Genomic DNA, 27955 nt, shown 5'->3' on the forward strand with positions numbered 1-27955 from the left:
CCCTGGGTAGTGCAGTGAGGATGAGACCATCCCCCGGGAAGGAGACCCCAGCTGGGTGGGTGCAGGAGCAGCCCCTGTCCCAAAGCTAGGATTCTCTGCTTGGGGGTCCCACCCGTTTAGAGCTCACCAGTTCAGCCCCCAGCATGCAGAGCCCAGGCTGCTGCACGGCAGGAAGCTTCGAGACCAAAGCAAGCAACAGAAGCTCTCTTGCTGCAGACACCGCCCGATGCTGGGCCTCAGGACTTTACTTACAAGTGGATCTATAAATATATTTTTAAATATTCTGGCTATGAAAGCAATGAGGAGAAAGCAACTTCAGGTACAGTAAAGCACAGGGAATTAGTGCAAACCAAATTATTTACAGAGACAGTGTGATAGAACTCAACATGCAGGGAGCTTCCTGTCCTGCACTGCCTCCAAGGAGGTTACAGTTGGCACAAAACACTTTTATCTCCAGTGCAAAGACCTTGTCAGTCCTAGGGGAGGTAGGATATCACAACATCATCATCCCAGCCCAGGGAGCCCCCCTTATTGCACATCACCATGTCCCAGGAGCTGAATGGAGCACCCCCAATGCTAGTCCAACAGTCAGCAGCCAGCATTCCAACAGAGCATCTCTAAAAGCCCTGCAGGCCAAGGGGAAGCAGAGCCCAGAGCTGGCCACACACCCAAAGCCAGCAAACAACACAGGCTGGGGGACCTGCACTTGGTAACAGCATCCCTCACATAGGCCTGTCAGGGACTGCCCTAGCAGCCCACAGCCATGACCCTTCAGAGCCAGAATCACTCCTCAGTGGCACCTGTGCACAGCAGGCTGAGAGGTGACATTCCTGTGTCCTTTGTGGCATGGCCTGCCCAGGGGCTCCTGCTCTGGCAGGAAGCTTGGACTGCATGATCTCAAGAGGTCCCTTCCACCCCCTGCCATGCTGGGATTCCCCTGGGTGGAAGTTATGGTGTGGGAGAGGGAGGGAAAGGTGAGGCAGCACCTAGTGGACTACACTCCAGTATGGCACCAGGGGACCTGGTTGAGGTAACCCCAGACCCCTGCACTCAGGGTCCGGAGGCTGGACACAGCCCAGGAGCAGCTCTAAGGGTAGCTGTCACCTTCTGGTGCACAGAGCCCTGCCAGGACACCGCCTGGGGCTACAGTCACTGCCCGGTGCCGGGGCCGGGCGGCTCCCCGGGGCGGTCCCGGCCGTGGGTGCGCCGCACGTGGCTGTCGTGTGCGGCATGCGAGGCGAAGGCCTTGCCACAGTGCCTGCACTTGAAGGGCTTCTCCCCGGAGTGCTGCCGGATGTGTGTGCGCAGGATGCTGGACGCTGTGAACGCCTGCAAGGGGAGAGGGACGAGGTCAGAGTGCTGTGTCCACCTCCACAGCCCCAGGCTCAGCTAGCTCAGACACTGCCAGAAGCAGGGCGCCCCAAAAACAAGGCCTCCACTCGCTCCCATCCTTGGATAGCTAGAAAACCACCTCCCAGCAGCAACCACTGAGCTTCAGATAGAGGTTTCTGACCAGAGGCACCAGGAAACATGTTCCTCTGTCAAAGGAGAGGTCACTGCTGGTCCAATCAGCTCTGCAGTGCCTTTGTTTGGGAGACTCCATGCAGGTTCACCTCCAGAGTCAAACCCTTTCACACAGGCAAATGCTGGGGTTTGGATCCAGCTGCCGGAATCCATCCCTGGAGGCATTTCTCCTCTCCACCACTTTCCTCTCCTTTCACATTCCAGCCTGCTGTGATCTTAATGTTCAGAGGTTCAACTGGCCAGGAATGCAGAAGCCCACCCAGTGCCACACCCATAGGCTACAAAGCCTAGTCCCCACAGCACAAGATGCCAGACTGGCTGGTCCAGGTGTGCCCAGCCACTGAACATGCTTATTTGTGTTAGCCTAGCCAGACAGACAAATACTCTGAGCTGGCACTGCTGATACATCCCATGGACACCCCACAGTGCCTGGAGCCCTATGGATGTGTCCATCCCGCAGCAGCTGAGCGCCCACTGCGCCTGGTGCTGTGCAGCTCTGATGCTCTCTCAAAGGCACATCTGCATCACAACTGCTTCCAGGCAAGCATACACAGCCCTGTCTTGCACATGCAGCCCGCTCAGTGCACCCCAGAACTGGTGTGACAACACAGGAGACCCCAGCTGCCTGGCGAAAAGGGGAATACTGGGAATGCTGGACCTCTCTGCATGCCCTGGATGGAACTCAAATGTCTTCAAAGCTTCCCTAGACATCATCCCAGCAGCTGCTCTGTACTGGGACAGAGCACAAATTCTGTGTTGGACAGAGCATAGGCACTGAGACCAGACCCCACTTGCCCTGTCTGCACCCAGACCAGTCCCCTGCGGATCAGGCTGAACGCAGAGATCCTCCCCAAAGCAGGCCGGAGGCAGAGCCGGGGCCAGACTGTACCTTGTTGCAGTAGACGCATTTGTAGGGGCGCTCCCCGGAGTGGACCCTCATGTGCTTGTTCAGGCTGGAGGACTGGGAGAAGCTCTTCCCACACACCGAGCACTGGGGGAGAGAGGAATAAAGGTGAAAGGAAGCACAAAAGAGCAGAGCTAGGACCAGAAGGCAGGTGTGCAGGGGGGGCTGCCTGTGCTTTCCTCCACACGCGTGTACTCCTGTGCACGCAGACAGCTGGGTCTGCACCACACCCTTGTTCTGTGTGCGAACAGCAGAGCTCCCAGCAGCAGCTGTGTGACACAGTCAGGATTTGACTCTGGTTGAACAACTTCCTTTTAAAAAAAAAATAAGAAATAAAAGTAAACCAATTTGAAGCTTGTGTGAGTGGTGTGTGAGTTGCATTAGAAGTGACACCCCCCTCAAAAGAGGAGCAGGCAACACAGCCAGGCGGCAAGGTCTGAAAACGACTGTAAAATCAGCACTTCTCTTCAGAACAGTAAACCTAGCTCCAGCTGCTGTTTCTGTTTTTGCTCAAAAGATGAGCTTCCTAAATCAAAAGTCCTCAGGGGATCTCTTGCAGTAAATAATCTTTCGGAAGTTCAAAATAAACTCAGCTGAGGCTAGTCACAACAAAGGGAATTGTTGGGGTTTGGTTTTTTGCTGATGCATTTTGCACCTTTCTATCGAGGTTATTCTGATGGAAGTACAAAGTATTCCCAACCAAGTTTACCTTCTGCTGGTTTAAAGTATTTCACTCACATATAAAAGGAAGGAAAAAAAGAAAGTAAGAGGGGAAAAGAAATAGGAAGGGGTAAGTTGCACAGTATTGAATAACCCATGTCTAATAGAAACAGTTTCCATCTGTTAATAAACCCCTGCAACATTCTGACACTGTAAAACTGCCAGTTCAGGGTGACAAAGGTAAGTTAAATTCCCTCTGCTGCAGGACAAAGCTACACAGCAGACCTCTGGAGGAGTTTTGGACTGATTGAGCTGTGCCGTTTCCAGCACTGGCAGTTGCCCTTCCTGAGCCTTCAGGAGGAGTCCGATTTCCCTGCTTCCACACCTGAAAATCCGCCCCACACATTACGTCTATCTCGTTTTGTCCTACAGATGTCTGCCAGCTCCCAGGCTGAAGAGGGGACTGAGGGATGCGGGAGAGCAGCTCTGCTGGTGCTGGGCAAGCCGAGTACCTTCAGCAGCTGAGCCCCCACTGTGTATGGGAAGCAGCAAAACCTGCATGGCGATGTCTGAAAGTTCTGGGAGAGAAGAGTGTGGCTTCACTTCAAACTCACTGAGACCATGAGGGTTTGGGTACATAGAGTAGTGGATATAAATCCAATACTCATTCCACTAAGCTCTGCCGAAGACGACTAACTGTTCCTGTATGGTGCCAGCAGCTGGCTGCCAGCATCTCAGCTCAGCCAACGAATGAGCCCCCCCCGCCTTCCAGTCAGTGAAGAGAGACCTCGGCTCAGGCTCACCTTGTGAGGTCTGTGCTTCTCATGGACGTGGAGGATGTGGATCCTCAGCCTGTCCCTCTTCTCGAAGGAGCGGCTGCAGAGGTGACAAGGGAACTTGCGGTCCCCCTGGTCCACGCAACGAGTGTACTTGAGGTGCTTGTCCCTGTAGTATTTGTAGGCAAAGACCTTCCCGCAGCGCTCGCACTTGAAGCTCTCCCCGGCTTCTGCAGGGAAGAAGGGACTGTGCCACCCCCCGCCTCAGAAAGGAAGGTGCCACCTTCTGTCACACCGCAGCAGCGGGGGCTCACATCGGACTCGTTGGCTGGTCAGAGCTGGTCCCCAACGAGGGAGTTTAAGTCTCCGGGATGTTAATGGCGTCTGGCAACGTCACTAAAGCGCACCTCGAGCAAAAGGCGCTTGGAGTCTAACAGGGAAGAGCAAACTGGAGCCCGCAGCCTGATAAAATCCCTGGTTTTCGCTCCCGACCCCAAAACCACCGCTGCGAGCCCCGGGAACAGCAAAGCCAATGTGCACAGAGCCAGCGCAGAGCCCGCACAGGAGCGGCCCCCGCGGAACATCGCCAGGGATTCCTTGGCCGCTAATTTTACCTCCGGTCCCCAAAAGGAAAAATCAAGCCGCACATCTTCCCGTTTTCAAAAGGCTGCCCAACCCCCCCACAGGTATTGGGTTTGCTTTTGAGTTACAAACGGCTGCTGACCATCGGGGGTAGGGAAAACGCAGGAAGTATTCCAAACATCGACAGATTTTTCTGCCTTTAATAAAAGTAACTTAGGCTGAAGTCTTGGAAAGAGACAAACCATTTCCCAGCCTCCGAACCGCGCTCCTTGGGACAACACCTACAAATATCCCCACGCGGATTTCCACGTCAATTCGCCCCTTCCCCCTTGTCACGCAGCCGTCCCGCAGCCGCTCTGCCTTCCCCGGCGCTGGCACAAATCCCTGCTCTCCGCACCGAGTTTTTCGGTACTCTGGCTCTCTGTGGCGTTACAAACGGAATTTCCCCCGGACCGCGTTTGGGGCTTCTCCCGCCGCCAACACCGGCATCGCCGCATCGGAACGGCCCCAGCCCGCCCTGGTTACCCGGAGCCTTAACGCCACGAAAATATCATTAAGTCGCCAGGGAAAAATGGGGCCAAAACGAGAATAGCCTCCCCCCAATCCCCCTCTCCTCCCCAGACGGGCTGTCCTAGCTGCAGAGCCGGGGCAGACTCAGCCCAGCCCCGCCAAGTGTTTTGCAGCCCCAGATGTGCTCTTTGAGCTCCCCAGAACAGCGACCCGGGCACTGCGGAAGCCTCTGCCTGCAGACAGCTCCGCGGTGCCCAGCGCAAGTCGCTTTTTGGGGTGCTAGGAGCCACAGCAGAGGGGAAGGCTAATAGCCCCCGGAGGTCCCTGCACACGGTGGGTCACCGGTACCCAGGGAGCGGGGAGGGTATGAAGTGATACCGCCAAGAAGCAATGCCCGAGTCCTTCACCTCCCTTCGTGCCAGCCCAGTTCCGTCGCTGGCTCACCTTCGGGGTGTTGCGGAGGTCTCTTGCCCTCCGCCAAGCCCTTCAGGCTGACAGGGATGCCCAGGAACTGGACGTAGCAGTCGCCGTACCACACGAGCAGCTCCTGCTTGGGCAGGATGTCCTTGCAGCTCTCGTAGAAGATCTGCCCCTGGCACTGGATGGCCGTCAGGTTCTGCTCCTCAGGGAACCGGGCGCAGTTCACCAACGACATCCAGTTGCCGGAGGTGCCCTTCCCGTCGATGAAGTGGCTCAGGCGGCCATATTCAAAGATCTAGAGAACAGGGAGGAGCGGATCAGGTCGGACTAAGCCCACCACCCTCACCGGCCCGACCCCGATCCTATTTCGGGGATGCCCGGTGGTGCCTCCGCTACCTCCCACATCAGCGAGTTGTCGTCGTAAGTCTTGATCTCGCTGGTGTTCACCACCCTGCCCTGAAAAGGGCCGAAGCGGACTCCTTTGGGAATGGGGTCCATACAGAACACGCCGAGCTGAGACACGTCCCCATAGGCCACCCGCAGCACCGACAGCCCTACGAGGGTACAAGGCAGGGCAGGGCGCTCGGCGGGTGGCTCGGTAGGGTCGGAGGGGACAATGGGGTGATCAGCCATGACCAGACTCCTACCTTCAGGCAGCTGCAGCGCGTCCCTGTCGAGCAACGGGCAGGAGGAGTCCGCAGCACCTGCCAAAGAGGGGACCTGTTCTTCAGTCCGACCCCATCGAAGCAGCAGGGCCGGGGGAGAGGGTCCTGCCTTCCCCAACCCCCATTGCCTCCTGGCTCTTCCCCAGGGTTGGTTTGTAGCGACGGAAAGCCACGGGAAACGGGTGCCCGGCTGCCGCGGCACCGCCGGCATCCCCGCTTCAGGGACCGTCCCCGAACCCTACCCCCGTCCGGTGCCCGTCCGACCCCTTACCCGGGCTATCGGGGGGCAGGCGGAGCCCCGAGATGGCGTGTAGGCTGCCGGCCGGCTGGCTGCGGAGCGTCCCGTAGAGCACGGCCTGGAGCTGCTCCTCGCTGAAACGGTACCGGCCGGGCTCCTCCGGGCTGCGGGCAGCCCTGCGCGGGGAGCTCGGGCAGAGCAGTGGCACTGAGTCCAGGACCCCCGCACCAAGGGGCGAGTCCTCCCGGGGTGGGCCGTGAATAGACGGCCTGGCGTAGAAGGGTAAGGGGAGGTCGGGGAAAGGCTCAGCTGGGGGCAGCGCAGGCGGCTGACTCAGGAGAGAGGGGACCCTGCTGAACGTAAAAGGGGTCAGCGGTGGAGAGGCGGGGAGCAACCCCCCTAGGGATTTCGGGAGCTGGAAGAAGTCGGAGGAAGCCTCAAAGTACGGGGCGGGAGGCAGGAACGAAGAGTAAAAGGCGGCGAAGCTGGCGGGGCTCACCCCGGGCACGTCCCCGCTGTCCCCGGGGCACGTCTCTCCGGGTACGGACAGAGCCATGGCAGAGGAGGGGCGAGACGCACAGGGCAGACAGCCGGGAGCTGCCGATCGCTGCCCGGCGCCGTCGGGGGAAGGGGCGCAGCCGCCACCTTCAGGGCTATATGGGCTGGGAGACGGGGGTGGGGTGTCTGCTCCGGCTGGCGACCCTACCCCGGGGCGGAGCCGCGGCCACGCCTGAAGCTGCACCTCGGCTCGTCGAGGCTAGAGGGACCCCCCCAGCGCCCCTCCTGGCCGCCCCTGCCCCGCCGCCAGCCCCATTCTCCTTTTCCTTCGGGCAGGGTGCAGGAGGGACAGTCCCCATACCCCCTAGCAGCACCCACCGGCCCTATTCAGCATCTCAGGGCTGCAGAGATGGGCTTCGGGCTGGTGCCTGCTCTTAGCCCATGTCCGGGGTTAACACACAGCAGTTGCTCCATCACTCAACAACCCTCCTGAGCCTAGAAGGGGAACAGGAGAAAGAGATCCCTCAGGGTGGAATGGAACTAGATAGAATAAAACAGCCAAACTCACCCCAGTATCGAGCAGCCAAAGTTATCCTCAGCCCAGGGAGCACACAGCAGGCACAGCAAAAAGAAAAAGCCTCAGGAACAGGATGAGAGCAGAACCTTCAGGGATGGGGAAAAGCTCCTCTCCTCAAGCTCCCCCTTTATACTGAGGGTGATGTTTATGGGATGGGATTCACCTGGAGCCAACTCAGTGCAGCTGCTCTGGAGGGCTCCAAATTGCTAAGGGCCTGCAGCTGTGTCCCACAGCACCTGGGACACATGGAAAAGCAAAAGGCTCCTCTGAAGCTCCTTCGGCCTGCACACCCAGCAGCAGGTTTTCACAGGCATTGCAGAGGTGATTTTCTCTAGCTTGGGGCTGCCTGGCAGGACACTGGGCTCTGTTGGGGCTCCCCAGGCTCCCTGAGGTTCTGACCTATGCCGGGACCTGCCCGGAATGAGACCAAGAGAAGACCTCCGTGCTTTGCCCCCTGCAGACTTGCTGGGCGATCCCCTTCTGCCATTTGTAGTCGTTAGGGTGTACTGTAAGCACTAATTAACAGAGCTCAGTCCGATCATCCGCAAAGCTGCCTTCATCCCCAGGAAGCGAAGTATCGGGAGTCACCTGGGAAGCCTCAGAGAGCACGGCTCCAAACGCAGCCCTGGCTGCACTTGCCCAGAGGTGAAGCCACCCTCCCAGTCCTGATCTCTAGCCCTGGAATGGAAGTGTGAGGAAAGACCACCAGTGCCCGGGAAATGGGGGTGTTCAGAGCACTGGAATCCCTCCCTGCCAAAGTTCCCATTTGGAACTTGCCTGTGGTTTGGTTTTCACTCAGGACATAAGATGACAGCAAACAGAAGGACACAGCACCAGTGAGGTGCTGGACCCCTTCCACAGTCAGCCCAGGGCAGCTGTGTCCAAGGGCCTGTCCTGGAACATTTGTGTCCTCTGGACTGAACGTGTTGGGCTGATTGTACCCACTGCCTCACCCTCCACCCTGACCCCTCTGCAGGACAGAAGTGCTGAACACAGCCAACAGGCACAGGAGAGGGAGGCAGGGGGTAGGAATGCAGCCTTCTCAAACCTGCCTGAGACAGTTCCTTAGCTTAAGCAGCCTGAATTTGATGTTCTCAGGCTTGCTTATTTATTTCCTGTATTGTTCCAGACTTGTGTTGCTTGCAGGCAGGATTTATCTGCACTGCTTTAGGCAACAGTTCTAGGCAGGGATTTTTTGATGCAGCAGCAGCATACAAGTACCAGAGCCAGTCAGGTTTCCAGCAATATGCCTGTGAGCTCTGACTGCACAAAAGTCTGAGCTACCCCTAGAGGTGCTCTGGCCATGGCCAGGGATCACAGCAGGGAAAGTGGCTTGGGGAGGAGACATGCTCAGATGGGAGATTTGGGGCAGGTGAAGACAAACAAAAGGTGTAAGCTTCAAGCTCCTGTCATTAGTTCAGCTGTGGATGTGGACAGGAGTATTTTGTTTTCCCCCAGGCAGCTGATGGCAGAGAGCCAGGGAGAAGGGAAGGGCTGGAGGCACCGCTGTCACCGTGCTGCAGAGACTCCTTGGAGGCTGAAGGGGCCCTGTCCCACTTGATGCCCACCCGGTCCCGGCTGTGGACAAGCAGTGCCGACACCGAAGTGTCCTCCCAGCAGGCTACCTGGGCACGGGATGTGCAGATCCCTGCACACACACACCTGCGGTCCCGACCCTGCCGGCTCACCGCCCTCCAGAGCTGCCCTCGCGCCCTTCTGCCACCCAGAGGAGAGACCACAGGGAAGAGGCCCAGCTCTCTAAAGCCATGTAAAACCCGAAGGCATTAAAATTTATTAAAGGATGCCATAACAACAGAATTCTTTATTTACAATAGCATTATTTAACATCAAATAAGCAAATAGCGTCGGCAAAGCAATATTAACTTGCATAAATGTATTTAAAATTTCTCTGAATAGCTCTACCTTTGCATAAACTGCTCACACTAGAAATACAAACACCAATGCAGGTGAACAAGGTGATGCCCAGAGTCAACTCCGTCTGAAAACAAATCGCAGCCTGAAACACCGTCGGCTTTCTCCTGAAGAACCATAGTTTATATATTGCTTAATTTTACCCTTGTATAATCTTTTCATATACACACACCTCAGATGCAACTCCATGAGGAACTGTACAAAATAAAAACCCACAAATGACATAAAGGGAAAACAGAACAGACCCAAACCAAAGCGATTAACTGACAGCAAATGCTCGAAGAAAGGTCTCCATCCTCCCCACCGCCAAGGCAAAGGGCAGCGGTGATGCACCGAGTCCAGAATTGTACACGGGTCACTATACAAATATAATACATCAGACAGCTAGGTAGGAATATACAAGACTTAAAAACAGATCTAAGGCATTATGCTAGATTTTAGCATTTTGAGGTTCTTGCACATAGCTTTTACCTGTAGTAAGAAACTTAAAAGAGTTTGTTTCGGTCTACAAAGAAACACCAGGGAGAAAGTCCTAATTAAAATCAAAGCCACTACAGTAAGTTTTCTGTTGTGCAGAGAATGCTTTTGCTCTTAGGCAGCAAACTACCATACAAATACTAGAAAACTTTTAAATTCACACCAACAATTAATGGCTTAAGTTGCATTTCAAAACTGATTGTGTATCTTTGGGTTCTGCAAGTGGAGCTGTGCCACCCTCTTCATCTGTTCAGCCCACAGGAACTCTGCTTCAAACAACGGCTACAAAAACGTAGAAATGGCAGAAACGTCGCTGCTGCTCCACAGCCCCAAGGGCTGCTGGCATGGGGCAGGACTGGGAAGGTCCAGCACAGATTCACTCACTGCAGCACAGCTCACTGCACCTCCACCCCAGCAGACACTCAGGGGCCCTGACCCTGCCTGGAGGCCTCGGCTCACGTCATGCACCTTTCACATTTTAACGCAAGTAGAACACTGAGGAACTGCTCTGCTCAACCAGCTCCAAGTGCTTCCTCCGACTGCTTTACTGTATACAGGATGAAAAATACTGACAACGAAGGGACCTGATTTGGCTTTGTTTCTAGAGTGATCAATATGATCAGAAGATTCCTTCACTCGCTTCTCCTCTCGTTGGCTGTAGGACGACTAAAGCTGTGCTGAGCCCCCCCGAGCCATGGGGGTCAGAACAACCTCCTGCCTCAGAGCAGCCACGGCTGAGGAGCCACAGCCTACAGGTGAGCAGGGCCTGCAGGTCTGTCGTGAGGTGGGACAGATCCAAACTACTCTGTCCCCTGTGACAAAGAATCATCTGGCTGCAGAGGTTACAGTTGGGAACCAAAAACAATGGGACAGGAACACAATGAGTCAGAAGCTCCTTCACGCTTTGTGGTGCACAAAGTGAATTCCCTCAAGCAGACACATCGCTCTTGGCAGCTCGAGAACGCAGACATCACTGTGGCACCGAGGCTGTGGAGGGCAGAGCCATTCTGGTTTCCCCTCAGTGGGTAAGAGATGGCTCAGCTAAGTGATTCTGTTTGGTAACAGAGTGGTGGCAGCTGAGAATCGCAGCGGCTCTGCCTTCCTTGGGGACAAACACCTCTCCATCTCCTGGGCTTCCTACAGAAACAGCCTCTTCTGAACCAGCCTTCGCGCAGCAGAGCTGTTTTATCTGCACTCCCACCTGCAAACCAAAGCGACAGAACCGACCTTCCCCTCCCGGGAGGCACGCTGAGATGTTGTAAAATGCACCACGTTTCCCAGACATCCCAACAGCTGTGCTCAGCTTGGAGAGTTTGTGGATTGGGGGCCAGTGGAAAGAAAACCGAGGTCAAACTCATCAATTTCTTCGTATTCCAAGTCCTCAGAAACTGATGTTGGCTTAGCAGAAGGTTAGGAGGTTGTTCCGACCACAGCAGGCAAGAAGAGCCAGCCCAGGCCCAGCAGCGGCTTTGCTAAGGTCTGTAGGAAAGGCTATAAATATACAAAACCCAAGGACTGGCTCCTACAGAGGCTGCATATCACATGGGTTAGGTAAATGACAGTAAGAGCAGAATCACAAGGTTTAGAAAATGAGAAGTCTCAAGCCTACAAATTAGGTCTAACCAAGGCATTGTGATCCTTTACAAAACACTTTTCCAGGAGACACGCACAGCTAAGAAGTTATCTAATTTAATACTGAAGTACCTCATCTGGATTCAATTTCACAACATGTATATCTCACAAAAATTATACAGTAAAACACTTAAGTTTTCAACTTAAATTATTGCTTGTTTACATATAAACTGGATTTTAGGTACCTTACAAAACATCCTCGTCGCCCACACCACTTTAAAGCAACCAGAAACACAGGAGAGTGGTGAAGTCTGTAGTGATATCTGCTGTGGGTGCCACAGGGCCTGCCCAGCCAAGGGGATGTGAGCCAGCGGCGCTCATGCCTTGAGCAGGCATCGCCAGCTCTGGGAGGCCGTGCACCGGTCCTGCCACCACTGCCGTCGGCACAGGTGCTGCCATCGGCCTGCGGCACCCACAGCTGCCCACCCGACTGCTGGGAACACTGGGCGAGTAACAGGGAATTCTGGTTTTGACTCTGTCAGAGAGAGCAGGAAGGTGACAGAGGTGGGGAGAGCCAGGGGTAAAAAACATCAGGATTTGCCAATTGTGAGGAATTTAATTAGATGAGAATGGAACCAGCTTGTACTTCTGGGCTCATGTCTTGCATTACAAACATCATCACCAAACCTCCCCTGGATGCTCCTTCCCAGCAGCCCTCTCAGAGTCATTTCCATCTCATTACTACTTTCCCCCAGTCACAACTGCTCCACAGTCTTCTGCACCGGCTCATCTCCTCTGACTTGCTGTCGGCGGGAGGTGCTCGCCGGAGCTCTCTGGAGGTCTCTGCATGTTCCAGGTGTCGCCTCCAGGCCCCAGTGCAGGCTTTAGTCTGAACACCAGTTTCAGCCAGAACGGAATCCTTTGCACCAGACTGAGTAAGCCAGGGAAAACAAAGCAAAAACCCCCCCAAGGTCTAGAACTAAAGAGAGAGAACAAGAGCATGGTTGTTTTTCCTTAAATACATACATTTAAATACATTCAATCTGACATGGTGTATGACAACTGCCTGTCAACATTTACTTTGCAGGAGATCTAAGTTGCACTAAGGTGAATGCAGTGAACAGACTGAGCCTCTGTCTGTGCGCCAGCTCCAGACTGTCAAGGGAGGCTGCTTGGGCTGCAGCCACCCTCATGCTCCCCTCGGGGAGCGGGGACCAGGGACCGGGACCAGGGACCGGCCCTGCCCGCGACTCGGCTGGGTCGCAGCAGACAGACGCAGCTCTTCACACTGGTGAGGGTCTGGGGCCAGGAGCCCGGGCAGCTGAGGAAAGAAGCAACCGAAGTGCCCTCAGGGTCAGCAGTATTTCTGCAGAGGAGACAGTGAAGAGAAAGAGATGAATCCTTCCTGCTGGGGCAGTAAGCTGGGACAGGTCAATGTGGGCAGCACTCACCACCAGCCACACCTGGGTGTGCTGCTGCAAACCTGATCCAAAGACTAACCCTCACCTGAACCTGCAAATCTGTGCACACTGAGAGCCACTGACCTGACCTGGACTGAGTTGTTCAGGTCACTGAGGAACAGTGAGCCCGTCTTGCTTACTGCGATAGACACGGCACACTGCGGGGCTTGAAGCCATCCCACCCCACTCCAGCCCGCCGCAGCAGCTCATTGAAGCGCTGCCTGACGCAGCCGCTAGATGTCGCCGGCGAGCAGGGCTGACGCCAGCGGCCGAATCGAGCCGGCGCCGGCCGAGCCGCACCGGGAGCCGGCATCACCAGCAGGGATGAGCGGCAGACTCAGCTGTACCCCTGTGCCTGAGGCGTCCTGGGGCCGCGCTGAGAGCTCATCTCAGCACAGGCAGAGCTATGGACAACAACTGCTGCCCCTGGGTACCTTCCCCTTGCCCCCCGCCTGCGCCCCCCTGCTCCTCACCCGCGCTGCGTCTCCGTCCTGCTTGATGATGTCCATGCCAGGCAGCTGGTTTGGGAACAGGTTGCCTCCTCTCAGAGCAGGGTCGCTCACCTGGCAGCAAGAGGGCAAGATGGGTTAGGAAGCATGCCAGAAGAGGGCTGGGCACAAAAAGCAGCGCTGAGGGACACTCTGCTCCTCGACACACCAGTCCCTTCCTGCCATGGTCAGGGCAGTGGCTCCATGGAGCTCCCTTTCCACACAGCATGTCCCTGACTCGTGCTACTCTGCCTCACAGCCAGCAACAAAGAGCATTCCTGTCTCTGTGACCCCTGTCTGTGCTGCTCCACCAGCCAGGTCACGCAGTCTGAAGAGGACATGCCAGCCCCCACTGTCCTGCTTCCCCAGCCCCACCTGCTTGCACACCACCACACCACTCCTCCCAAGAGATGACACAGGCTGCACTACACCAGCTGAGGCTGAGTTCCAATGACCCTGACTTCCCTAGAGGCTGGGAAGCATGGCAGGAAGGTGGCACTGAACAGGAGAATGCTTTCCTGAAGGGCTGAGCTCCACGGCCTGCTGACATCATGGAAAGAACTGAGACAGGTCCGGAGCTGTGTGTTTCTGCACAGCCAAAGGGTCTGCCGTGCCCAGCTGGGTGGCAGGAGTGGCTGCCCAGACTGACAGCACTGCTCAGTCAGAGGCTTCATGCAGGAACCAGTGCCAGCCAAAGCACAGCCCCTCAGCATGGTTCTGAAAGGCCAGAGCACCCAGTTTCCCTGGGCAGCCAGGCAGGGAAGGAAGCCTCTTCCCAGGGAGCCTTTGTGGAGTCAGCTCTCTTGGCTACTTCCCTGGCAGGTGGCTGTGTCAGAGTGCAGAGATGTCCCTCTAGATTTTGCTGGAAGGAAAAGAGATGTTCTCTGTGTCACGTGCCCTTCAGAAGGCTGTGTTGCCAGGGAGAGGAGATTCTGCCACTGCACTGCCTCACTCCAGCCACAGAGCCTGCTGCAGCAAGTGGAGGAGGCTGCCTTGGATTTACCACACCTAAATCTTCTCATTCCAGGTCCTCCTGACTTTGTTTCTGTTGGTGTTCACTGGTTTTGCAAAGCACCACAAAGCTGAAGGCACAACTCCCTACACAGCTGGTTTCAAAGGCTGACAGAGATGAGACTGAGGTCAAGAGGAAAGGTTAAAGACTTCCACAGTTTTGCCAGAGGAATTCAACCTCTGAAGAAATGGATGGTTCAAGTGCTGCCAGCCTCCTTGGGATGCTTTCTGCTGCTCAGCACATGAGCAGATCAAAAAACCTAAATGTGAAAATCTGACTCAGAAGGGAAGAGCACCACAGTGCTGTCTGGAAAGGGAGACAGGAGACAGCCTTGGAACTTTATCCACCTGCATCTGACCAAGCAACAGAATCCATGGCTGAGAACTGGTGTCTGCTACTGATCAGCATCCATCAGAAGGCACAGACACAACTGCCTTTTCTGTTTGGCAGGCAAAGGAAGGGAAAGAAAAGGCAGAAACAGAACTGTATCCTGAATCAGCAGCAGTTTTGGCCCAGAAAGATGACTGCAAATTTGCACCACAGCTGTTAGGACAGGGACGGGGAGGGAAGAAGGGTTCCATGCTGCAAGCTGCAGAGCTGGAAAGGCCTCAGTGAAGCTCAGAACCTGGCAGTGATGATGCAAGAGTCCTGCCTGCAATGGTATCAGACACTACAAAGATCCACTGCTCTGTTACACAAACACCTGCAGTCCAATGTAGAGCAAAAGCAGTATGACAGCTGTGCTGGTGGACCAGCAGCCTGCATGGGATGAGCCTCAGCTCAGGTGCCTGGGGCAATGCTCCAGCATGGGCAAGCTGAGAAATCAGAGTGGGTAGCTCCATGTCCCCACTCTCTTCCTTGCTGGGTTTGCTATTGCTTTGTGAGCACCAGCATGTACTTGGGGACTCACAAGAAGAGAGTCTGCTATAACAGGGCTTGGCAACTGGGAGTGTCAGAGAGGTGACAGAATTACTGTAGGTCACCAGTGTGTGGCAGCTGCAGAAGACAAATTTGACCTAGGGCTATATCTGTCAGAGTATTCCAAGAGAAACAGGGACGAGCTAGTGCCGTGCACGTGGCTCTGGTGCTTAGGAAACACTGATGCAAACTGGAACAGAGGGAGGAAAGGGAAGGGAATTTAAAGCCCACAAGAGGAGACTGAAGCATTGCAGCTGAACTTACAAGAACAGTCCCAAGAAAGCCAGAGCAAAACAACAAAGAAGTCAGGCTGACAGAATGGCAAGAGAGAAGAAGATCTGTTGAGGCTAGAGGACACTCTCGGGAAAGCAAATCCTCTGCTCAAATTTAGGCTGGAGGAAGGACAGGAACATGCCAAGAGCTGAATCAGCTTTGAACTGGAACCTTATGGGCTGACAAAGAGGGTGACGGGGCTGTCCACCACAGCAGAGATGCTGCCTCTAGACACAAGAGACACTTTCCTGTCAATGTTTGTAAGAACAGTCCATAGTTTCAAGTCTGTTTTGAACAAACAAGAGTTCAGCTTTGAACAAACACATGAACCTGCTAATTAAGAAGAGCTGTTTGTCAAACACTGATTAATGTGCTGTGTGAGTTTAATTGCAGGTTGACAAAGAGAACTGCTGGTTTCCTTACTTCAGTGGCAGTCTCCTAGACTCCAGTGTGTGACCTTCTCTCAGTAGAAAAGAACAGGTTCCTTACCTACTGATCCAGCAACCCATTTTACGTGCCCTGCATTAGACAAGGTGTGGATTTTGTGCTCTGAAGGGCCACACTGATAGCTCTTGAGGTTCACCACCCATGTCTGGTACTACAGAGTGGCAGTAGAAGCATCTTCCACAGCCTTTGCTCAGCTCTAGAAAACTGCCAGCCATTCAGTCCCATTCCAGAAGACCAAGGACACTGATGACCTACAGAAACTTACCTACTGAGGACAGGAGCTACACCAGCACAGACATCCAGGAGCAACTACATGTGCTAGCTACAGTGGTGCTAGGTCAGAGTGGGCAATTAAGATGCACAAAGTGCTCTCTACCTCATCAGCTACCTTGGTTATCTGAATGCAGAGCTCAAAACAAAAGCCTTTTAACATCATTCTTTCTCAAGAACACCAGTACAAGAAATGGAATGGCTCCCAGCAGGGAGAGCCCAAAGCAGCAGACCTGAAAAACTCCTGAAAGCCAAAGCAAACCCTCTAGCTGTCAGCTCACATCCTTCAGTTCTCACCTGCTCAGGACCCATGGAGGACAACCCTGATGTAGGCACAGAGGTCGCTGAGGTCATGCTGATCTGCCCTGTCATCTGGTTCATGTTGTTCATACCACTTGTGTTGGTTGCCATGGACACACTGATGTTCATGTTATTATTGTACATGCTGGTGCTTGCTTGCTGCCCAAAATGTGGTGGGGACTGTTGTGAAAACATGCTACAGCAAGGAATGGAAAAAGCAATGTGTCAGACTCAGAATGCTGAAGCCACTACTTTCTTCTTCTTAAGCTAGAATTTGTATCTGCTGCTATTGATTCCAACTTAAAGGAAACTGTTTCCAGCACCATCAAGGTCCAAGGAGCAGAGGCTCAGAGGGCAAGGTCCCAGGTGTGTGCACAGAAACATGCCATCGTGTGTGGAGCTATGGCAGGGCACAAATCTGCTATGGCTGTGCAGGAGCAGCCACCTGGACAGGCTCTGAAGATGTTTGCAAAGGCATTTCTGGAGGGGAAGGAAAACTCCTCTCCCTGCAGGCAGGAGCAGCACAGCAGTGCTGGGCTGACACTGGACCTCTCTGCTAAGCTCTGCTGCTGCAGCAGAGGCTCTCTGCACAGGGCAATAGCAGATTCGCACACAGCCGTGGCAGGTGGGCTCACAAATGCCAACATGCAGCTGTGCAGAAAGCCACCCACCAGACCTGGGCTCAGGTCTGGACCATGTGGCACTGCAAGTCACAGCATAAAGGCTGAACAAGGACCCTCTAAGGCCACTGCAGAATGACACGAGGAGCAGTAGCTGTGGAAGATCTCATGCCAGGTTTTACTCAGTCAAAAGAGCTTTCTGACAGTACCTCCCTTCCCCTTGTGTTGAAGCCACACCAGAGACTCCCACACTGCCCTAACACACCTGGCTGCTGCTGTGCCAGCCCTTCCTGCTCACCCAGCAGCCAGAGTGGGAATTCCCACCCACAGCTCAGGGGATCTGCAGATGGCACACAGCAGGTACCCTGAATCCTGCTGCCCTGTGCAGCACTGCTCCACAGCTGAGGACAGCACTCAGGGCTCATCTCAGCCTGGCACTGGGGTCCTCCATCAGACTGTGAGACTTGGTGGAGCAGAAGGGTATTCTGGGCAGGGGACCAAGCCTGGAAAATCCCACCATTCTCCTCCCTCCAATTCCATGTCTTTCCAGGCCAGCTAACCCCATTTGCAGGCTGTTATCTGGGTGGCTGGCACAGCACACTGCAGAGCATTGTGAATACTCAGTGGCTTGTGTAAGCACATCTGACACGGCCCCACTGCAGAGCTGCAGCCCAGCAAGCCAAGCAGTGGGCTGGTGGAGCTGCCCCTGCTGCCCTGGCAGCAGAAGCTACAGCACCTGCAGATGCTCCAGCAAGACACTGCAGGAGAGGCATGGGCAAGGCTGAGGGTAAGAGGGACAGCTGACTTCAGGGGAACTTTGCCTGGCTTGCCCTCATAGCTGAAATCCTGCTGCTTGGGGGGTGAGTAAGTTTGTCAGCCAGTGGGAAAAACATTTGATGCTGGGCTGGGATAGCAGGAGCAGCCTGGGAACCTTGGCATGACCGAAGTGTCATGCTGGACACACCTGTGTGCACCCCGGTGTCAGGTGGCACAGGCTGTACACCAGCTCCTGTCTGTCCCTGGAGAGGCCAGTGGGAAGCTCACTGCTGCCTGCTGAGACCATTCCACACTCAATCCACTCAGTGTGGCCTGAGGGCTTCTTACAGCCCTGCCAGCTGGGCATAGGCCTCACCTGGGCTGGTGACTGCATGCATGAGGCACACTACAGTGCTCTGGGAAGACAGCTCCATGCTGACTCCTGATATGTGCAGGCACCAATGGACTGAGCCTCCTGCACCGCAGCTTTACAGAGGGAAGGGACACGCCGTCCCTGTCCCCATCCCCACAACCCAGAGCAGCAGGGAGCGCACAGGCTCTGTCCCAGCTGACCCAGCCCTGTGCAAGACAGTGTGGGAGCACAGCATGAACAAGGTGTGCAGAAGAAATGCATCCACACAAAGGGGACTGTGCAGCAGAGGTGCTCCTGAAGGCCTCTCAGTATGCCAGCAGCAGGGGCAGCCAGCCATGCAGTGCCTGGATGCAGGTCTCCCTTGGCACCACCTCACCCAGCCAAACCCAGGAGAAACCTCTTTCAGGACAGGCAGCTCACCACCAACAAGCAACTCCATCACCCCAGCCCACCACAAGAGCTGGCCACAAGCAGCCCCACTGCTCTGCATGTTCACCTGGGCCCGTGCTGGATTTACCTGTTGCCACCCATGTTCCCTTGTGCCCACCCGTTCATCTCCGTGGAGGACTGATAGGCAGGGTTAGCCTGAGACTGCTGGAGCATGGGGCTCTGAGTGTGAGCCAGCCGCGGGGACATCAGTGGGCTCTGAGGAGTGGTGGCCCCTGTGAAGCCTGGATCAGGCTGCTGACTAATACCTGAGGAAGAAAAGTAGAGATTTAGCCACTGCACGTTCAGAGCCCAAGCCAGAGCCAGCCAAGGGCTCACACCTGCTGGCACAGGGCGGGCAGGATGCCCACGGGCGGGTGGGCACCGTACCGTAGTTAGGAGGGAAGGGGAACTGCTGTGTGCCGGCCTGCGGGATGCGCGGGGTGCTCATGGTGGCTGGGATGCCCCCTGCCGCCACCATGCTGGGGGTCATGCTGAGGCCCTGCCCACGCATCATCAGCGTCCGCTGCTGCACCTGCTGCTGCTGCTGCTGCTGCATCTGCCGCTGCCGCAGGTGCTGGCTCAGGATCTCCCGTTGCCGCTGCGCCAGCATCTGTGCGTTGAGTGGGCCCTGGGGGAGACCACCACCCATCAGTGAATGCTGCGCTGGCACCTGCCAGCTCTGCTCCCTCCCACCACAGCACCAGCAACCAGGGAAATGGCAGGAAGCAGTCCCAGCAGGGCTTGTGCTGGAACACTGCCAGCAGCAGGGAACTGCATCGACAGCAGCACTGAACCTGCACTGCTCTGAACCTGCACTGCGCTGAACGCTGCACTGCGCTGAACGCTGCACTGCGCTGAACCTGCACTGCTCTGAACCTGCACTGCGCTGAACCTGCACTGCGCTGAACGCTGCACTGCGCTGAACCTGCACTGCTCTGAACCTGCACTGCGCTGAACCTGCACTGCGCTGAACGCTGCACTGCGCTGAACCTGCACTGCTCTGAACCTGCACTGCGCTGAACGCTGCACTGCTCTGAACGCTGCACTGCGCTGAACCTGCACTGCGCTGAACCTGCACTGCGCTGAACCTGCACTGCGCTGAACCTGCACTGCTCTGAACGCTGCACTGCTCTGAACGCTGCACTGCGCTGAACCTGCACTGCGCTGAACGCTGCACTGCGCTGAACCTGCACTGCGCTGAACCTGCACTGCGCTGAACCTGCACTGCGCTGAACGCTGCACGGCGCTGAACGCTGCACTGCTCTGAACCTGCACTGCGCTGAACGCTGCACTGCGCTGAACCTGCACTGCGCTGAACGCTGCACTGCTCTGAACCTGCACTGCGCTGAACCTGCACTGCTCTGAACGCTGCACTGCGCTGAACCTGCACTGCGCTGAACCTGCACTGCGCTGAACGCTGCACGGCGCTGAACCTGCACTGCTCTGAACCTGCACTGCGCTGAACCTGCACTGCGCTGAACGCTGCACTGCGCTGAACCTGCACTGCGCTGAACGCTGCACTGCGCTGAACCTGCACTGCGCTGAACCTGCACTGCGCTGAACGCTGCACTGCGCTGAACCTGCACTGCTCTGAACCTGCACTGCGCTGAACCTGCACTGCGCTGAACGCTGCACTGCGCTGAACCTGCACTGCGCTGAACCTGCACTGCGCTGAACCTGCACTGCGCTGAACGCTGCACTGCGCTGAACCTGCACTGCGCTGAACGCTGCACTGCGCTGAACCTGCACTGCGCTGAACCTGCACTGCGCTGAACGCTGCACTGCGCTGAACCTGCACTGCGCTGAACCTGCACTGCGCTGAACCTGCACTGCTCTGAACGCTGCACTGCTCTGAACCTGCACTGCGCTGAACCTGCACTGCGCTGAACGCTGCACTGCTCTGAACGCTGCACTGCTCTGAACCTGCACTGCGCTGAACCTGCACTGCGCTGAACGCTGCACTGCGCTGAACGCTGCACTGCTCTGAACCTGCACTGCGCTGAACCTGCACTGCGCTGAACGCTGCACTGCGCTGAACCTGCACTGCGCTGAACCTGCACTGCGCTGAACCTGCACTGCGCTGAACCTGCACTGCTCTGAACGCTGCACTGCTCTGAACCTGCACTGCGCTGAACCTGCACTGCGCTGAACGCTGCACTGCGCTGAACCTGCACTGCGCTGAACCTGCACTGCGCTGAACGCTGCACTGCTCTGAACCTGCACTGCGCTGAACCTGCACTGCGCTGAACGCTGCACTGCGCTGAACCTGCACTGCGCTGAACCTGCACTGCGCTGAACCTGCACTGCTCTGAACGCTGCACTGCTCTGAACCTGCACTGCGCTGAATGCTGCACTGCGCTGAACGCTGCACTGCTCTGCAGCCCCGAGCAGCTCGTCAGCAGTCGCTTTCTCAGCAAATGAGCAGCAGCTCCCCAGGAACCAGCCACCACCCAGGCGCTGTGGGAAGGACTCTAGGAAACAAAGCAGCCAGATACAGCAGAGCATCACCCAGCCTGCTCCATATCAAGCTCTGCACTGCACTGTCTGCATTGCCAGGGAGCAGCACTGCTGTGTCCAGCTGGGGGCAGGAAGGAGAGAGCCAAGTGAGCCGGGGGGCTTGAGGCACTGCTGCTCTCACCTGTGCTGGCACTCCAGGCCTCAGAGACAGATTCATGTTGGAGACACTGCTGATCTGATTCATCAGTGGCTGCCGATTCTGAAGGGAAAAGAAAACCCAACACCAAAGCCCAGAAGTTTGAGAAGGAAAAAGGAAACACACATCTGCTCCCCAAGCTGAGGGGCATGGTTTAGCACCAGCCTTGGCAGAGTTAGAGGATGACTGGACTGGATGAGCTTAAAGGGCTTTTCCAACCCACACAGCTCTCTGATTCCATGGGTGTGTAAGGCAGTGTCTCACAAAACTCCTCCTTCTGGGCAGTGCTTTTGGTTTAGAAGTTCCCTGCAACCAAGCAGGGAACCCTCCTGACATCTGCAAGCTGCCACTGAGGGTGCTGGAGGCCTGGAGCAGGTTGCGGAGTCTCCTTCTCTGTAGGGCTTCCAACCCCCCTGGCCATTGTGATCCTGGGCAAGCTGCTGTGGGTCCCCTGCTGGAGCAGGGGGTTGGACTGGATGCCCCCAAGAGGTCCCTCCCAGCCCTGCCACACCAGGACAGGTGCCACCCATACCTGCTGCGCCTGGAGTCGGTGCTGCAGCTGCAGCCGCAGCTGGTTGGGCTGGCTCTGCACCATGCCTGCAGGCCGCAGCCCGGCCCGGGGCTGCATGCGCAGCGCTGCAGCGTAGCCTGGGCGCTGCCCCATGGCATGGAAGCCAGGGTCGGGCATGGGCCCGTAGCTGCCCTGCGCCATGGGGGCCTGGGCCGGGTACTGCTGGGAGAACACCGACGCCTTCTGCTCCATCAGCAGGCTGGAGTCCTGGCTCGGGAAGCTCTCTGGGTCCACAGCCTGGCTCTGCAGAGACACCAAAGTGACAGCAGAGGTTGGCGGGGCTGGGACGTGGCTGCTCAGGGCTGCTAGCTGGTACAGCCACCCTGCAGTGCCAGCCTCAGAGCCTGAGATGTCCTTAGGCGGGAAGCCCCACAGATCACCTGCTCCTACATAAAAAACTTCAACGCTGTGGTTTGAAGAACCAATGTGCTCAGGGAGACAGACGCCTCCTCTCCTGTTCAACAGAAAACCCTCCACCCCCCGTCAGTTCTCAACACAGCCATGGTGTCCCCCTGCTACCAAAGCAAGCCTGAAGTGACAAAGGCTGGAGTGAAGTGGTGCCAGCCTCTGCTCGCCATCGGATCCAAGACAGACCCAAAGGTGTTACAAACGAAGGCAGACTTTTATCAGCAGCTTTAACCAAAGTAATGCCCTCAGATGCAGAGGCCTGACACGCTCACAAAGGCTGATGTGAGCAGAGTGCCTGATTCTTCCAGGCTACCTGGGCACCAACTGATTAAGCATTAGCATTAAGAAGCTCACACAACCCTCAACCCATTCCAGACACTCCCACTCCAGCCAGAATAATTTCATGACTTGTCCCACACTGGCCCTGGAAATGGAGTTAATTCAAATTCAGTGCCCTCATGAAAGAAAGACTTTCAGCTGCTATAAAATATTTGATGGCTCTCCTGAAAACATGTTCTAAAGTGCAACAGTTCTCTGTGAAAGCCTTCAGCTGTTTCCAATGAGATGTAGTTACAGAGAAAGATATTTACCACTGGGGTTGGAATCAGTCCTTCAGGGCTCTTCTGGGGGTGGTACTCCACAAGCTATGTCATATTGCATGCAAGTCTCACACTGCAAACCTGAGTGCATCAGTAAATTCTATCTCCAGCTTAGCATCCAACTGAGTTCTGTGTGGTACCAGCCAGGCTTGGGGATGAGAGTTCTCCTGTCCAAATCAGGGTTCCTCAGTGCTGTTGCACAGCTGCAGCGCACAGCTGGTGCAGCTGGCATCCTCTGGGCACTGGTGGGGGCTGGGACATGCAGTGGTAATGCCAGGCTTGTCTCCCCACACTCACTCATTACACAGACACCAAGAGCTGGTTTGGAAATGCACTTCTGATACTGCACCCACCAAGCACTACCTTTTCTCCCCCAGCTTTTCTTTTTCCCTAACAGCCTTTTTTGCAGGTGGAACTTGTCCCTTACCAGGCACTGCTCAAGAGCTGTGGGTGAAGGGACACACTACAGGTTTGCTCAGGTAAGAGCTTGTTGCCTCCATCACACACAGGTCCTGGTCTTGCTCCTCTTCTCCCAGGGCTTCATGTTCCTTTTCTCCTTTCCTAGACCCTGTTGCTGGCTGTGATCTTACCTTTCTCCCACACAGAGCTGCTACCCTGACCACCAGACAAGCAGAAGCCAGGTAATTTTGCGGGGTTGGTCAGGTCAGTTGCATAAAGTGCAGTGGCTCATCTGAAGGAAGCTTTTCAGGTAGACTTGAGCTGCTAGATGGACTCCTACCAAAATGTGTAACTCCATCCTAGCTTGCAGGAAGTGTTTCATAATCTCCTTTTCCAACACACATTCTACCTCCACCTTGGCAACACAGCTTTCAAAGGTGATGCCCACCCCATGCCATGCAAGGCCCACTGTACCTGGCTGACCAGTTCTGGTATTCCGAGAGCCCTGTCGATTTCCTCTAAGCCATCAAAATTCCTTAGTGCCATGTAAAGCTGATCCAGCAGAGCACCCTCATCACTTGGTGACTCTGATGAAGGATGATTGCACAAGAGATCATCTGGTGAGCTGCCAAAGGGTTGCCTGTGAAAACATGAACACAGCACTGGTAAACAGCTGCTGGGAAATGAGAACTAATATCAGAGGATTAGGACTCAAATTGAGCTAACAAGTGGAGACAGAAATGATCTTAATCACTGCCAATTTTGTTTAGAAAACTACTCTGGATGAAGTTACACAAAGCAACAACTAAAGAGTGTGATTAATGCCTCTCAAGCCCATACAAGCTCAGGGTCCACCAGTGAGCAGCACAGCAGAGGGACACACCAGTGCTGATTCCATGCGACAGGGCCGACAGAGGAGCACAGGACAGTCAGTGATTCTTTTCAGCTAACTGGAGCCTCGAATTCTAGATGTTGGATTAAGTACTGCCACAAACAGACAGAACTATTCCCACAGACACTCCTTCTTAACTGGTTTTCCATCAGACTAAGCAAGCTGAAGAGGTCACAGAGGGCCCCAAGAACTACCTGGGCTCACATCAATCAAACACCTGGAGAAGCTGGCCAGGGGCATGAGGGAGAAAGAGTCATTCCTCTCTTTGTCTGCAGCAAACCACTGTATCAGCTCAGCTCCTCTGCTGAACTGCACACGTGGGTACCAGTGATGCACTTGGTTATTGCCTCAGGAGGTGTCAGCAAGGCTTGGATACTGCCAGGCAGACCCTGCCCAGCTCAGGGACTACAACAGAAGCGTTCTGCAAGCAAGGGCAGCCACGGGATGGCATCGAGGCAGAACCTCATCCCAGGCAGTTACCCTGGGACAACAGAAGTGTCATTGGTGGAAGGAGGAAACAGCTCTGTACATGGACCCTTTTTGCTTGTTTGGAAAAACAAAGAAACATCTTCTGTGTTTAGTTTCCACAATGGGATCTGTGGTTGCCATGGAAGTCTGTCAAAGCTCAGCTGTGCACCTACAGACCAAGGAATGGCAGGCAGGCAAACCATCAAAAATGTGTTCTTTTAAACAGATCTCAGACTGCAAAAACAAAACTAAGGACCTCCAAAACATCACAGACGTTAATCAGGCTCATGGAGAAGTTCCTGTAGAATTATAAAGCAGCAAAAGGGAAGGGCAACAAAAGAGATTAAAAAATCCTTTGAATCAGATTACTTAATAATGACCAAAGTTAATCCATCCCAGCTGAGTTAATGAGCTGTGAGCTGACTGTGCCTCCCCTTCCCTGAGAAGAACCTAACTGCAGGGAAGGGGCAGCCTGCCCACCACTTCATCTCTCCTTTTACAGGTCACTTAAATCCCCTCAACAAACCAGAGGTTAACCATGTCCTGCACCACCCCCAGCACTGCCCCGCTGCAGGGACAGTGACACCAGAGCTATGCAGGCCCTGGCTCTCTGCCACACTTAGTGGCAGCAGCACCATCAGCCAGTGTCCTCCCCACATGGATGCTGGAGAGGTGCAGGTGGCAGCTGGCAGCACTGGCTGTGACACAGCTCCTCCAGCACACTAAGGGCAAAGAGCTTAGCAGGTGTCACCAGAACCGGTGCCTGTTCCAGGAGTGCAGAGCCCTGCATGCTCTGAGCTGATGCACACCCAGTGAGTGCTTGATGTAGAGCTTTGTTTCCATGAGGTGTGTGACACAGGCCTGTGCTGCTGTGGCACCCACTGACCTGTTCTGGTTACCAAAGGTTGCCTGGTCTATGGGCAAGATGCTGTCTGGCCACGGTGCGGTCTGATTGGGAGGTGCCTGCTGCTGGCTGTACTGCGGTGCTCCCATGTTCATCTCCAGTTCAGATGGCCCTAAGCAAGGAGAAACAACCACATCACTGCTGGGGAAACAATCTGTTTGCACATTCTCTGTTACACTGAGAGCAAACAAGCTTGGAAAGACTCAGTAAGGCTGCACTGGAGTGCTCTGTGCCTGTTTTGTGAGCTACTGCTCTAGAAACTTGAGAGAACTCTCAGAGTGCTCCAGAGCCATCAAAGAGAGGCTACAACATCACAGATGCAAGAATTGCTAAGATCAGCACAAGGAAAGGGCAGCACATGGGGTCAGTTCTGTAAGGTACTGGCTCTGAAAGTGACCCATAACAAGGGAATGTTCCCAGCACTTCCTCTCCAAGAGCCCCAGGCTGCAGTGAACAAGAGCAGCTCCATGGCCACCACTGTGGAGCTGCAGAGCAGCAGGAAATGTTCCCATCAGTCCGTGTGCTAGAAGTCAGGGCTTGAGACCTTCCCTCCACTTCAGGGTAGATTTAGACTGGACATGAGGACTAAGATCTTTACTAAGAGAGTGGTGAGACACTCCAACAGGCTGCCCAAAAAAGTTGTGGTCACCTCATCCCTGGAAGTGTTTAAGACCAGGCTGGATGGGGCCTGGAGCAACCTGGTCTAGGGGGAGCCTGTGGCAGGGGGCTGGAACTGGGTGGTCTGGGAGGTCCCCTCCAAGCCAAGCCACCCCATGGCTCCACAGGAGCAACTGCCCTGGGTGCCATTCTCAGCAAATGCAGCGCTGCATGAGGGCTTTTATGGCTTTGTTCCCCACCCTGCTTCACCCCCGAGAGCCCAGCAGCGCCCAGGGGCCCTGACTTACCCATGCCCATGACCTGTGCCGGGAGCATCTGCCGGGGCGCAGGCTGGGCGCCGGCGCGCAGGGGCAGGCTGGCGGCAGGGGCGCGGATGAGGCCAGCCTGCGCCGGGCGACTCATGGCGCTGGCCGCGGGCGCGCAGCTCACCCTCGCGGCGGGCGCAGGGCTGCCCCAGTCTCCGGAGGCAATGGCGGGCCGAGGGGCGCTGCCACCCATCATGCCTGCACGAAAGCCAAAGGGTCAGGCACTGGCACACGATTCACATCGGCTCCAGCAGCTCTGCGGCTGCGCTTGGCCTTGGCACCGCGGCAGCTTCACTCCAGCCACTGCCCCAGGGCCGCCCCTCCAGGTGTGCTGGGCCCCAGCACCATGTCTCACTGCCTGCTCAGGGGGGTGTTGCACAGCAGGAGGCCCCCACTGCAGTTTTCTCAGCACTGCTGGCAGAGGTGCTCCCACAGGCAGCCTGCAGCAGGTGCCCAGGCTGTGCACAGAGCTTCCTTCCTCAGGAAACAAGCCACGCTTGCTGCTGTCTGCCAGGGCTTCACTTTCCAAACACCAAGTGAGAACCCAGACCTGAGCAGCAACCTGTCAGCACTATACAAACTAGCACTGAACATCCATGCTCTGCAGACACCTTGTGGCGAGTCCTCTGGCTCAGAAGGGAAGCACCTGAGTGCCGGGGCTCAGCCAGGCAGCCCGGACCCAGCCCAGGGAAATCACCCGCAGCAACTTTCCGACAGATGCTGCATCGTTACCGTTAGCGGAGGGGAAGTCCTCCTACACCTACTGTAAACAACTGGTACACTTTACTTACACTTGGAATACACAGAATGCTGCACTGACAGCAGCCAAAACCCCAGCCCCAACACAAAATCCGCCCCCAAAGCCAACTATTCACAGCATCTCTGCACCTCAGTTTGAGACAGTCAGGACAGCAGATAAAGCTCTGGTTTCAGACTGGATTCTTGGTCTCTCCACTTGCGCTCTGAAACATCCCTACATGAATACACAACCAATTATCAGCCCTCAGCTCAACTGCTTGGTGATGCATGGCCCAGGAGAAAACCCCTCTGAGCAGGGCCCTTGCATCAGCTGCTGCACATTTCCTTCCTCGTGGCAGCCTCAGGTCTGTGCCATTTGTGTGCCAGGTCTACCAGATGAAATCAGTGCTGTGCTGGAGCACACAGAGGGGCAGAGGTAGCACCCCAACATGTCTGCAGGAGACTGAGTAACACTCTCCAGTATGTACACAGAGCAGGGAAGTAATAGGACACCTGGAAGGCTACAAGTTGACCTGTAAACTGCTTACACAGGGTCTGCTGGTGTCAGGCAGCTTTGCCAACACTGATGCAAACCAAAGGCTGGCAGAGAACCCTTCCTGTGGCAAGAAGCACCTCGTGGAGAAGCAGCTCAGTGGCTGCTTGTTTGAGGCAGGATGATTGGATTTGGACCTATGCAAGCCTCCTCTGAACCTGACGTG

The 27955-nt window shown here is 55.5% G+C and overlaps 2 protein-coding genes across 7 annotated transcripts in view; both read right to left on the reverse strand.

The window, feature by feature from the left end:
• Window positions 1–259: 259 nt before the first annotated feature.
• Window positions 260–6835, reverse strand: PRDM14 (PR/SET domain 14). The gene is made up of 7 exons (XM_068162565.1): window positions 6313–6835; window positions 6024–6080; window positions 5773–5930; window positions 5401–5671; window positions 3892–4094; window positions 2414–2515; window positions 260–1329 (listed from the first exon to the last, which is right to left on the reverse strand). Exons 1-7 carry the CDS (start codon window positions 6833–6835, stop codon window positions 1150–1152), a joined length of 1494 nt encoding a protein of 497 aa, XP_068018666.1. The 3' UTR covers window positions 260–1149.
• A 2288-nt stretch (window positions 6836–9123) lies between these two features.
• Window positions 9124–27955, reverse strand: part of NCOA2 (nuclear receptor coactivator 2) — a 106725-nt gene continuing 87893 nt past the window's right edge. For 5 of the 6 annotated variants that reach the window (XM_068162544.1, XM_068162543.1, XM_068162545.1 and 2 more), the window contains 10 exons: window positions 26481–26696; window positions 25558–25687; window positions 23786–23951; window positions 21867–22148; window positions 21320–21397; window positions 19069–19309; window positions 18770–18947; window positions 16501–16699; window positions 13269–13358; window positions 9124–12701 (listed from right to left, as the gene is read on the reverse strand). In XM_068162544.1, coding sequence (XP_068018645.1) covers window positions 12690–12701; window positions 13269–13358; window positions 16501–16699; window positions 18770–18947; window positions 19069–19309; window positions 21320–21397; window positions 21867–22148; window positions 23786–23951; window positions 25558–25687; window positions 26481–26696 — 1592 coding nt within the window. In that variant the 3' untranslated portion in view covers window positions 9124–12689. The remainder of the gene's footprint in view (window positions 12702–13268; window positions 13359–16500; window positions 16700–18769; window positions 18948–19068; window positions 19310–21319; window positions 21398–21866; window positions 22149–23785; window positions 23952–25557; window positions 25688–26480; window positions 26697–27955) is intronic. The other variant, XM_068162548.1, reaches the window with a different exon arrangement.

This window comes from Melanerpes formicivorus, unplaced genomic scaffold, assembly GCF_026170545.1.
Source record: "Melanerpes formicivorus ecotype bairdi unplaced genomic scaffold, bMelFor1.0.p_v2 SCAF_65, whole genome shotgun sequence".
Taxonomy (NCBI): Eukaryota; Metazoa; Chordata; class Aves; order Piciformes; family Picidae; genus Melanerpes; species Melanerpes formicivorus.

What these genes read in the sequence shown, in the direction of transcription:
- PRDM14 (XM_068162565.1), bottom strand. Translation starts at nt 6,835, where the DNA reads ATGGCTCTGTCCGTACCCGGAGAGACGTGCCCCGGGGACAGCGGGGAC. An exon ending in CCTGCCCCCCGATAGCCCGG is followed by an intron (nt 6,081 to 6,312) that starts GTAAGGGGTCGG and finishes CCTCTTTGGCAG; the next exon opens with GTGCTGCGGACTCCTCCTGC. An exon ending in ACAACTCGCTGATGTGGGAG is followed by an intron (nt 5,672 to 5,772) that starts GTAGCGGAGGCA and finishes CCTGTTCTCTAG; the next exon opens with ATCTTTGAATATGGCCGCCT.